Source organism: Salvelinus namaycush, chromosome 36, assembly GCF_016432855.1.
Source record: "Salvelinus namaycush isolate Seneca chromosome 36, SaNama_1.0, whole genome shotgun sequence".
NCBI lineage: Eukaryota > Metazoa > Chordata > Actinopteri > Salmoniformes > Salmonidae > Salvelinus > Salvelinus namaycush.
This window is the reverse complement of record NC_052342.1, coordinates 5,406,978-5,419,521: the sequence shown is the minus strand read 5'-3', so window position 1 is coordinate 5,419,521 and position 12,544 is coordinate 5,406,978. Positions and strand designations below refer to the sequence as shown.

General features: G+C 42.7%; 2 protein-coding genes across 5 annotated transcripts in view; one reads left to right on the top strand and one right to left on the bottom strand.

The window, feature by feature from the left end:
• Positions 1 to 491: 491 nt before the first annotated feature.
• On the top strand, positions 492 to 4,844 carry LOC120030592 (mitotic spindle assembly checkpoint protein MAD2A-like). Its single transcript, XM_038976015.1, has 5 exons — positions 492 to 627; positions 909 to 1,055; positions 1,535 to 1,655; positions 1,997 to 2,100; positions 4,311 to 4,844. The coding sequence occupies exons 1-5, from the start codon at positions 564 to 566 to the stop codon at positions 4,481 to 4,483; spliced, it is 609 nt and encodes a 202-aa protein (XP_038831943.1). The 5' UTR covers positions 492 to 563; the 3' UTR covers positions 4,484 to 4,844.
• Positions 4,845 to 6,631: 1,787 nt separating this feature from the next.
• LOC120030366 (cGMP-specific 3',5'-cyclic phosphodiesterase-like) overlaps positions 6,632 to 12,544 on the bottom strand; it is a 93,319-nt gene continuing 87,406 nt past the window's right edge. For 3 of the 4 annotated variants that reach the window (XM_038975751.1, XM_038975748.1, XM_038975749.1), the window contains exons 17-22: positions 11,863 to 11,963; positions 11,402 to 11,479; positions 10,314 to 10,377; positions 8,950 to 9,024; positions 8,620 to 8,703; positions 6,632 to 8,490 (exon numbers count right to left, since the gene is read on the bottom strand). In XM_038975751.1, coding sequence (XP_038831679.1) covers positions 8,371 to 8,490; positions 8,620 to 8,703; positions 8,950 to 9,024; positions 10,314 to 10,377; positions 11,402 to 11,479; positions 11,863 to 11,963 — 522 coding nt within the window. In that variant the 3' untranslated portion in view covers positions 6,632 to 8,370. The remainder of the gene's footprint in view (positions 8,491 to 8,619; positions 8,704 to 8,949; positions 9,025 to 10,313; positions 10,378 to 11,401; positions 11,480 to 11,862; positions 11,964 to 12,544) is intronic. The other variant, XM_038975750.1, reaches the window with a different exon arrangement.

Below are 12,544 nucleotides of genomic sequence, written 5' to 3'. Positions count from 1 at the left end.
GATTTATGAATGAAATGATATGCACCCGTTGATTCTTGAAGAATATAACGTATAAATGACTCATGAGCTTAGTTCAACTTATCAGAACTCAAAATATAAGCTTGTTTTACAAACACTGTATAGCCTCAAAACATGGTTCAAACTATGATTTTGATATCATGGATGATCAGTCCTTGCATCCATACACTGTCTGTGAATTTGAGTGATTACATTTCTGCAGCGCCATCCCTCAGCTTTTTACCAAAACAGTGGCGGGGAGTCGCTTTGTTATTGTTGGAAAAGCATGTTATTGTAATAACATAATATGCTATGTCTGGAAGCTTCTTATATAATGGCATGGATGAGAAATTACCTGCAGAAGTTTGTAAATCTCTAAATCTAGTGAACATCGCCCTCTAGAGTAAAAAAGCCAACATTGTAGAATACGTCATCAACTATGCGACACGTTGGTAAAACGCATGCGCAGGAAGACCAACGCTAACAAATTTCAAACTGGGCGGCGGGTAGAAAGATCTGACGAGAAAATACAATACAATAAAAGGATATAACTAAATAGTTAAATAATGACGAGCACACTGAAAGGTATTACCCTGAAAGGAAGCGCTGAGCTTGTGGCCGAGTTTTTCTGTAAGTATTTCACCGACTTGGTTTTATTTGGGCAGTTTTTGTGACTGATCAAATAAAAAAGGAAAGGCATGCAGCATGAATAACATGGCGAGGATTTTCTTTGTGGAAGTTAGCCAACATTGTTTTCAGCTTCCACATCCGCATTTGTGCACGGCCATACGTTGTAAATGTATTTGCTTCAATCTTAGTTATTAACATTCTGTATTTTGTAGATAAGTTAACTAGCTACCTGTGTGGTTGGTTGTAACGTTTAACTAGTTACGTTGTTTTTCTCCCTGCAGCATTCGGTATCAACAGCATCCTGTACCAGCGAGGGATCTACCCTCCGGAGACGTTCTCCCGAGTCACCCAGTATGACATGAGCCTTCAACTCACTACTGACACCAAGCTGAAGAACTACCTGACCAACGTGGTATCTCAACTCAAAGGTACAGAATGAAATAAACGACATTTAGTTGAATTTAGAACATGCGCAGAACGTTATTTTTGGGGCAGGGGACAGTGACTGCATTTATCAGACAGTACAGTGATTTTTATCTCTGTGATCTTAACTCCGAAAAAAGTATCCAATTGTCATTCTGAAGTGAAAGTAGAGATACCCTAATGGAAAATGACTCAATTGAAAGTCACCCAGTAAAATACTGCTTGAGTAAATGTAGAAGTCAAAAAAGGCACTTTCTGACCACTTCTACCACAGGAAAATATGTATGGAAAGTTTAGCTCAAATCAAAAGGGGTGCGGTCAAAAGTGATTGAAATCAAATGGAAAGACCCAATAGCCTTGCCAGAAGGACTTTGAGTTAGGTTTTCACCATCTTGATATCATTGTTTTCTATTTTCATTCCCTCACAGTATATCTGTTCCTTTTTACTGTAGTCTGGTGTGTAATTCGTGTCTCTGTATTGCAGAGTGGCTGTTTGACTGCACAGTGCAGAAGCTGGTGCTGGTGATCACATGTCTGGAGACCAACGAGGTGCTGGAGAGGTGGCAGTTTGACATTGAGTGTGACAAGAGTGCCAAGGAGATCAGGTAATGGAGGACACTCCAGCAGTGGACCTGACTACCACACACACACTACTCAGAACATTCTGGACTATTTGTGGCCTTCTAGTACGTCCCACCAGGCCACTAGGAACAGTGTCATACTTTGAGAATGTGGGTACTTTTTATGAAGAGGTAATCAGTTTATGCCCTTTGGCTATTTTGTTGCATTTGCTATTTCACCGCTTGCCAATGTTGCCTTTTCCTATCATGCAGACCGCTGCAGTTAGGACAAGGTTAAGTCGTGGCTGACCACTTGGTGCAATAGTGCAGTATGGTTTGACATTGAGAGTAAATGTGTGGTTGTCTTTGTGTATCTCTTCTCTCAGTGCTCCCAGGGAGAAATCCATCAAGTCCATCCAGGATGAGATTCGCTCAGTCATCAGACAGATCACCGCCACTGTCACCTTCCTACCCCTGCTGGAGACTGCCTGTGAGTACTGTGTGAACCAGTGTTTCCGTTGTCCGTTAATTGGCGGCTTTTGGCCAATTAAAAAAAGAAAATACAAGAAGGCAGACAAACCAAGATATTGCCGGACACGTCGTGTGCCAGAAAATACCTTGATGAAAACAAATATCCGATGTGGTCTTTCTAGAAATAATGAGGCCAATGTGTGACATTTGGGGGAAGAAATATTGTGAAACGCAAAATTTAAAGGATTTTCATGCAGTTCCACATGTGTACTTAGAGAAATAAAAGTGAATTGACCCATAACTCTACCTATACAACAACAGGCCTAGGACTATACATCCTTTAAGCAGGGTTCATACAGACATTGGCAAGTCAAATTCGAGGACTTTCGGGGATTTTTTTAAAGCACTTAATTGTCATTATAAGGGAGCAGGAGAACTTTTAAATTGGCTACAATAATTGCAAGGACTTTTCAAGCACAAAATTAAGGAAATGTCTGATTTTCAAGGTAGGCCTAAGAGATACTTGAATTTCTAAGCTCCAAGTTCAAGTAGGCTACGTCAAGCCCCTTGTATTGTTTAACATTGCATTTTGTTTTTTGACAAACAAAACGTATTTGTAATGTTATTTCGTTACCACTCGGCTATGTAATTTGTCATTATATCCAGAATAATTCATAGGAATAGCTTTGGGTGTTGTGCAATACTCTATCGTCCACAATCCGAGGCACCAAAACATATGAAAACATGAACACATTACCTTGATGCTTTCTCTGTTAAATCTAACGGGACCCTGCTGTAAGTCAAGCAGACAATAACAACAGCCGACGATCAACATCAATTTGCTAAGGATATTAGATCCGACGTGGATCCAGGCACCACTGTCTTCACCGGCATAACTAATGAGACATCAAATACTCTGGACGTTCTGTTTTCACATGTGCTATCACTACAGCTGTTTGACACTTGACTGTCATTCGAAAAATTCCTGGATCAGATGTGTGAAAATATCGCGGCGTAACTAATCAGCTGGACACCGAATGTGCATCCAACAAGTATTGTGCACAATTAATGAAGAACCACGTTAATGACAATATCGATCTAAGTTTTAAGTGTCAAGGTAAGATGACTATCGGTTAGTAGGAGCATATTCGTTTTTGCAATCACATTTTATTATTGTGGATTTGTGTGCCTGTGAGAACTGTTTTCACCCTGTAACGTAAGGAGATACGAAATGTTATGTGGTTACACTGCATTGCTGAGATCTCTGTACAAGCCAGCTCTCTGACAGCTAGATCCAGGATTCTTACAGGGTTCAAATTCAATGTCTAATTTAACTAATTCATGCATGAAAGATGACAACAACATAAATGCAAGGACAGAAAAGACCATGATAAAGGGTTAAACGGGTTTTAAATAAACTTGTGCATTTTATTGAATAAAGCTATGATCCCCCTCCCCTATATATTGATGTAATGACAAGAAAAAAATTGGCAGATTGTTATCAATGATTTATCAACAGCTGTAACTAGTTGTCCAGCGTAGGAAATCCTCACTGGTACCCTAGATTATAGAAGGACCCATAATCTTCACTTTGGCTATGTATGGGGGGGGGGTTGGTTCACGGTCACTCTGTCGCGCAGTGAAGTTTTCTGGTATTTGAGGATGTTTTTCAAGATTAATCTCCCTAAACAGAAATGACAGAAGTGTCACACAAATCCACCAATGAGGATTATTTAGATGAAGCAATGTTTCTTCCTCTAATCTAATGCCTGGTCAAGTAGTTACCTTCAAAATGATAAGAACACTGCAAATGAAGTAATTTAACTACTGGAGGCACATTACAAAAATCACTCGATCGGGGATATTGACAAGGCAAGGCATATGGGGCGGCAGGCAGCCTAGTGGTTAGAGCGTTGGACTAGTAACCGAGAGGTTGCAAGATTGAATCCCCGGAGCCGACAAGGTACAAAATCTGTCGTTCTGCCCCTGAACAAGGCAGTTAACCCGCTGTTCCTAGGCCGTCATTGAAAATAAGAATTTGTTCTAAACTGACTTGCCTAGTTAAATGTAGAATAAATGTCGACAGAGGCAGACGCGCATTGCGCAAAGAGCCTATGTTGAGTTGGTAGGCTATGATTTCTCCTTGCATAATTGTTGCAGTCACTTCCATGTGGTGTTAATGACATTTTACCACACTGCCTGATGATAACCCTTGACCTTTCTCCCCAGGTGCCTTCGACCTCCTCGTCTACACCGACAAGGACCTGGAAGTGCCGGACAAGTGGGAGGAGTCAGGCCCCCAGATCATCGACCAGTCGGAGGAGGTTCGCCTGCGCTCCTTCACCACCTCCATCCACAAGGTCAACAGCATGGTGACCTACAAGAGGACCGACTCAGCCTAGAGCCTGACCTCTAACCTACGACCCCCACTGTACATAGTTAACTCTCATGGTCTCCTCTCCCCTGCTGCGTACTATAGGTATGTTGGAGATTGACTACAACGGGTCTACAAATCGTACTCGGTAGTCATTTAGGATGCCAGGTGATTTTGTAGATGAGTCCGTTTGGAGTCGCCGACTGCAGTCTCAAACGCACACTATGCATATGAAAACAGAAATGTTACACTGCCCTCTTCTTCTCCCTTCAACTCATGTCTCTCATTATCTTTACATACAGTGCCTTCAGAAAGTATTCTGGCCCCTTAACTTTTCCCACGTTTTGTTACGTTACAGCCGTATTCTAAAATGTACTCAATGTTTTTTTCCCCCCTCATCAATCTACACACAATACCCCATAATGACAAAACAAAATTGTTTTTTTTATGTATTTTTGCTAATTTATAACAAACTGAAATATCACGTTTACATAGGTATTCAGACCCTTTACTCAGTACTTTGTTGAAGCACCTTTGGCTGCGATTACAGCCTCGAGTCTTCTTGGGTATGATGCTGCAAGCTTGGCACACCTGTAGATGGGGAGCATCGCTGCACAGCTATTTTCAGGTCTCTCCAGAGATGTTCGATCGGGTTCAAGTCCGGGCTCTGGCTGGGCCACTCAAGGACATTCAGAGACTTGTCCTGAAGCCTCCTGTGTTGTCTTGGCTGTGTGCTTAAGGTCGTTGTCTTGTTGGAAGGTGGAACCCCCCCCCACAGTTTTTCATCTCTCTGTACTTTGCTCCGTTCATCTTTCCCTCCCAGTCCCTGCCGCTGAAAAACATCCCCACAGCATGATGCTGCCACCACCATGCTTCACCATAGGGATGGTGCCAGGTTTCCTCCAGACGTGACGCTTGGCATTCAGGCCAAAGAGTTCAATCTTGGTTTCATCAGACCAGAGAATCTTGTTTCTCATGGTCTGAGAGTCTTTAGGCGACTTTTGTCTTTAGGTGCCTTTTGGCAAACTCCAAGCAGGCTGTCGTGCCTTTTACTGAGGAGTGGCTTCCGTCTGGCCACTCTACCATGAAGGCCTGATTGGTGGAGTGCTGCAGAGATGGTTTTCCTTCAGGAAGGTTCTCTAATCTCCACAGAGGACCTCTAGAGCTTTGTCAGAATGACCATCGGGTTCTGGGTCACCTCCCGGACCAAGGCCCTTCTCCCCCGATTGCTCAGTTTGGACGGGTGACCAGCTCTAGGAAGAGTCTTGGTGGTTCCAAACTTCTTCCATTTAAGAATGATGGAGGCCATTGTGTTCTTGGGGACCTTCAATGCTGCAGACATTCTTTTGGTACCCTTCCCCAGATCTGTGCCTCGATACCATCCTGTCTCAGAGCTCTACGGACAATTCCTTTGACCTCATGGCTTGGTTTTTGCTCTGACATGCACTGTCAACTGTGGGACCTTATATAGACAGGTGTGTGTCCTTCCAAATCATGTCCAACCAATTGAATTTACCACCGGTGGAATCCGATCAAATTGTAGAAACATCTCACGGATGATCAATGGAAATAAGATGCACCTGAACTCAATTTCAAGTCTCATAGCAAAGGGTCTGAATACTTATGTAAAGAAGGTATCAGTTTTTTTTTTGTAATACATTTGCAAAAATTTCGTTATGGGGTATTGTGTGTAGATTGAGGATTTTTTAAAATGTAATCCATTGTGGAAGAAGTCAAAGGGGTCTGAATACTTTCCGAAGGCACTGTGTGTGTATAAATAGTCCTTTTATACTGATTATTCTGTCCTGTCTTTTTCTCTGTGTATTGGGATACTTTGTTCTTCCTGGCTCACTGCTTTGATGTAAATGTTGCCTGTAAGTGGTCACTGATCCACTTTGCGTTCATTTTTTTTCTTGTCTTCATGCGCCTCTCTGTTTTAGAAGCTAGTGGTTTGTGTTGTATTTTTAAGAAATATTCCTGAAATATGTGTCCATTTGATCATCCTCAAGTCTGATCTGTGTGTTACTACTGCAATTGCCCAGAAGGTGGCAAAGTAACGAGTTTTTTTTTTTTTTTTTAGTTCTGGTTAGTTATCTCTCTGTAAAATAAATGGTTGTTTAGACCAGCATGACGTTATCCAAAGTTTGTTTGCACAAATGACATGGCACATAGAAAATAAGCAGTATCCTTTTAATGGGATGTACCATTCAACGTGTCTCACAGTGTTCTTCAGAGTCAACGAGCAGGAGGGGGAAACCTGTCATGTCTTCACACGGAACCATTATACATGTCATTACCTCAGCCTCCACTAACAACCAACAGGGCTGCTGTCCTGTGACTACACACAGCCATCTTTATAGATGCTGTAACTTCACATGCAACACACAGGTCTATCATTGGTGAAGGAACACATCTTTTCTAGAAATACCAATCGGAGACCAAAGCTGTGTGGAATTGAAAGAAGAAAAGCAACTATCCTCGTTTTTTAAAGCACAACATCAGGAACAACAGTATTTCTGGAAACTTCTTCAAGTACAAAATACAACCACAGTAACAACTGTGGTTCTCGGAGTGACCACGTACGTCTACACGGATAAGTGCTGCAGTTAGGACATGATTAAGTAACATTTGGATGAGTTTCTCCTGTGAATGACAGTGGACGCAGTTCACATATCTCTACCTGAAAACTACTATAGTATATCGTGTGAATGTTGGAGGCAGAAAGTTTAGAGAAAGACAAGTCATTTTCGGATTGAAAGATAGTGGGTGGTTATTCAGTCCTGTCATTCCCTGTATTGGAAGAAATGGAAAAATGAAAAAAAAAATCTATAATGCCATTTTAAAATGTTCCACTATAAAGACGAATACAAATTACCTCAAGGTAGACTGACAACATTGCAAATTGATTTTGGGCTTCCGACTGTCAAGCTCTGCTTTCAGCTAGACACCCCGGCCTCACATTCAACACGTTTAAAAAAGGGAATGTCAAAAAAAGGACAACCAGCTGGGCTGGTCCATTATGAGGGCCAACAGGGTGGACAAGTGTCTACATACAAATGGGTTATTTTTGAAGTGTGAAATTGGACCTTTCATACCTATGTCACAGGAAGGCAGTGGAATCTTCTAGACCACGTGTCTAGTCTTTGGCTCCTTTACAATTTGCAAAGTTAAAATAATATAACACCTAAAAAAATACACACATGAATGGTCGGGTGAAGTTTTCAAAGCAGAGACATTTGGATCGTTCGGTAATAAAACGTACATTGTTTTATAAAGACGTGTGTGTGTTCTCAACATGAAACTGACGATACAGTATAGAAATCGAATAAATATATAAAACATAAATATGCAATAGTTATAACGAGTGACAATGTTACAAAAATGTACGTTCTCTCAAAACCTTTGTGGTGTGTGCGTGCACCCTGGTGTTACAAACAAGCATCTTACTGTGGTGAAAGTAAAGTTGTATCTCTACTAAGACCTGGGTTCAAATAGTATTTGTAACCTTTAATTGAGCTTTCCTGGTGCAATTGCACCAGTCCATTGTACAAATCCCGCCCCGCCCATCTGGCACTCCGGGCAAGCTCAAATTATTTGAGCGATTTCAAATACTGTTTGAACCCAGGTCTGTCTGTCTCCAGTACTATGGTGTCATATTGCTCCCTTGGAGCTCAGTAGGCCGATAGTAGCCGCGCACACTCAAACCTCTCTTCTCTCCTGTCCAGTCTACTTCACTTCCTCCGACTCAGGGATATACTATAGTGAGACTTCCTTCATGTAGGGAGTCGACTTTGTGCAAAAATAAAAAAAAGACTATGGTAATAAATATAGCTTAGTGTTGATGTGGTCTGCTCGGGGGTGGGGTGGTGTAGGGTTGGAGTGATAGTGGGGATGGAGGAGGGACGTTGACCATTTCTACACCACTCCGTTGAAGAAGCCTTTGTCGCCCTGTTCGGACAGAATCTTCCAATTCTGTCTGTTCTTCTGGCAGCCCTCGAGTAGTGGGGAACAGGACTCGGACATACCAGCCAGGGTCTGATGGACAGACAGACAGGGGAACAGAGAGAATGATAGCGCACCTTCCTTATGTCAGTGTTTACATGTCATACATGGTATATGGCCAATTACATTTTTCTTAAACGTGACAAAGATGATGTGCCTCACCTCATACAGCTGTGTACAGATGGCATCGATGAACGATACCTGCATGCTCGGAATCTTATCCCGCTTTTCCCGATTCATCAGATCCTAGGAAAGAAAACAAACTTCAGAAAACAAATCTAATTTGCTCTCAAATTGATATCTGACTTAGCTTGCCAACTCGTAAAAACCTAGCTTTGCACAAAGTCAGCATGTACACATGCCAGGATATTACAATCAGAGCCTTGTAATTCAATTTCACAAACCCTGATTTCCATTGGCCCAACTGAGCAATGTTAATAGCGCAATACAGAATACTAAGTGCAGGTGGTAAGGCATAGAAGAAGTGCTTACTATTGGTTCAATGTTGAGTTCTTGTCTCTCCTTGTCCCCTTGCTCAAAGAACTCTGTAGCCACTAGCTCGGCTATCTGCAAGAGGAGATGGAGAGAGACAGGCAAAAAAGAAAGGTAGCTTTTAAAAGTGCTTCAAAAGTGGAACGATGTGTCAATCGGGTGAAGGACAGATGTAACCCTCGTAGTCTTTTCAACAGCCGCGTGCAGAGTCCGGTTTGATAGGATACAACCCTAGGATTGTGATCTGAATAAATGCTTCAGACAATCGTTCGTCCTATTCGGGCTTTTTAGATAGTTCACGCCTTTTCGCAGATACCTATGCGTTTCGATGGAGGTGTTTTACACGAATGTGATACGAGGCAGGTTGAGGGGGAACGGAGGCTGGATAGGCAATCGTACTCCTGTTATGGGGATCAAAAGGAAATTCTCTGTTGCCAATTTGATCTGATACCCCCACAATAGCACCCGCTCAGCGCCCTACAAAGTGTTCCTTGACATTTCGAGCACGGGAATTATGCAATAGCGAGAGAGATGGAAAATAGAGATAGAAAGAAAGACGGTTACCGCTTCTGAACAGAGCAACAACCCTGCTGCATTGACGGACTCTTCCTCTTAACAAGGGATCAATAAGATCTGACTAGGGCCTCGGGTCCCCAATCAAGGAAGTGTGTGTGTGTGTGTGTGTGTGTGTGTGTGTGGCAGCCATCTGCGGAACACTGATTGGAGCTGTGTAATCAAGACTAGAGAGCCCCGGGGGTAGGGGGGGGGTTCACTTGGGGAAAGGAGATAATGTGGGGGGGGGGGGGACACATTTTTTTTTACACATCTTGGCTGAAATAGCATCAACTCTAATAAAATCTGCTGAGCTCAACGGAATAAGTATGTATGTGAAAGAGACTGTGTGTGTGCACAGATTTTCTGTTAAGACTGTACTGAATTGCATTTGTGTGTGTGTGTGTGTCTGTGCGTGCATATCAGTTCTGTAGGGATTATGTGAGGAGAGGGGAGGACAGGGCTACAGCAGTTTGTGTCTATCCTCTAATGAGCATCTAGCTCTTTGATCACACACACACACACACACAAACACACACGGCTAGAGGCCTGTCTGAACCTCTCCCTCCATTGCACCTAGGGAGCCTAATGAGGAACAGGAGAAACAGACTTCCACAGGGGAGTTGAAGTGAGAAAGAGAGCGACAGCAAGGAAGAGAACATAATCTAATGGGAGAAAAGAAAAGGCAGAGCTACTCATAAAGGAGGAAGACACGTTTCTAAGGATTTCAAAGGAGGCACCATTAACGAGACAGTTTGGTTGATAAAGTGAGTCTTGAGTGTAGTGAAAGTTATCTAACTGGACAGTCTTACCCTCTTCTGTATTGGCCAAGGCTTGGTAATGGCAGAAATATCACATGCAGTCATCAGCATTGACCTTCAGGGGGTAATAAACCAACACAAAAACATTGTAAGACAAGTCGAGAGCTTTACACTGAGTGTTCTTTCCATGACATATACTGAACAAAAATATAAATGGAAAATTCAACAATTTCAAAAATGTTGCTGAGTTACGGTTCATATAAGGAAATCAGTCAATTGAATTTAACTCATTTGGCCTGAATCTATGGATTTCACATGACTGGGCAGGGGTGCAGCCATGGGTGGGCCTTTGAGGGCATAGGACCACCCACTGAGGAGCCAGGCCCAGCCAATCAGAATGAGTTTTTCCCCACAAAAAGGGTTTTCTGATGACAAAACAAACCCCTCATTATTAGGAAGGTGTTCCTAATGTTTTGTACACTCAGGTATATTATACACCGGGGTTTAGTGATGCGGGGGAAAAAATGTATAGTTACACATCGCAATGTAATTTTTGGACAATATTATATTTATAATTTGACTCCAAGTATCGATTTGTACAAAATAATGATATTTATTTTGCTAGGTAGCGTTAGCTAGAGCTAGTCGGCTGTACCTGCACCAAAACTCTGGTATTTTCATCCGATGGCTTGTTCTCATCTTCTTTTCAAATAGTGAGTCAGCATATTTCATCACTTTAATCCCATGAATAATCAAAACTCACTTTCTCATGTTCTCTTTTGTCTCCCTGCAGCAGACATAGTGAGCAATATGTTTGGAACATCAAATCGCAATACATATCTTATGTATTCATGTACATATCTTATGTATTCATGTACATATCTTATGCAATTCCCAGCCCTACCAGGGTTGATGTTAATTCCACCTCAATCCAGTCAATTTAGAAAGTAAAAAAAAAGAAAAAAAGGCATATTATTTTCTATGGGGACTTTTTCATTGGGAATGTTTGATAGGGAATTTCAATTGCCTTTCGAAATTGACTGAATTGAAAATGGAATTGATCCCAACCTTGACAGACACAAACAATCTATCCCCAGGTGAATGGTGAAGATGGTATACTGTACGTAGTGTCCACTAACCTCAGTAAGTCTTTATGGTAGTCATCGTCCCAGACAAACTGGCTGTTCTTGGTCAGCTCAAAGAACTCTCCTCTCCTCCTGAAAAGATAAACAGATATCCAATTAACTGCATATCTCCCCTCCGCCTACAGTCTAGTTATACGCCCACACTTCAGACAGGGAGAGAGGGGGAAAAGAGAGAGAGAAGGAGGGAGAGGGAGGGGATATTAGGAGAGAGGTGGGTGTAAAAAAATATAAAAGTGTGATAGAGGTGGGCGGGGAGAGAGAGAGATATAGTAAATCACAGTTTCAGAACATCATCATAGGATCTTCGAATGAATAAGCCAATGGGTTTCCACTTCCACCTTGACATTTTCCACAGCCCATCAACCTAAATTGAAGTTATAATGAAAACGGCATAAAATTCGACTTGAATGGGCTCCCTCTGTGAGCGTCCCAGCTGTGTGTGACATCTAACCTACTTCATGTACAGAGCCAGGTCCGTTGCCAGAATAGCCCTCTCGATCATCTTCAGAGTGGCCTTGTACTCATCCAGAGACAGACTGCTCAGAATCTGATTCCCCTGGGGGAGAGAGAGGGAAGGGACAGAGCGAGAGAGGGAGGGAGATGGAGAGAGAAAGCGAGAGAGAGGGAGGGAGATGGAGAGAGAAAGCGAGAGAGAGGGAGGGAGATGGAGAGAGAAAGAGAGAGAGAGGGAGGAATATGGAGAGAGAAAGAGAGAGAGGGAGGGAGATGGAGAGAGAAAGCGAGAGAGAGGGAGGGAGATGGAGGGAGGGAGATGGAGAGAGAGAGAGAGAGAGGGAGGGAGATGGAGAGTGAGAGGGAGGGAGATGGAGAGAGAAAGCGAGAGAGAGGGAGGGAGATGGAGAGAGAGAGTGAGAGAGGGAGGGATATGGAGAAAGAAAGAGAGAGGGAGATGGAGAGAGAAAGCGAGAGAGAGGGAGGGAGATGGAGAGAGAAAGAGAGAGAGGCAGGGCGTACAAGTTATTGAGCAAGTTCAACTATAGCATGGGTGCCATGGCAACACAAATTCCAAAACACTCGAAATCAATTCAACAATTGGATCTGCTCTCCTTTCTTTGCGATGTGTGTGTATAATGGTGTGACAACGTGTGTGTGTGTCTACTACATCCCAGACGAACT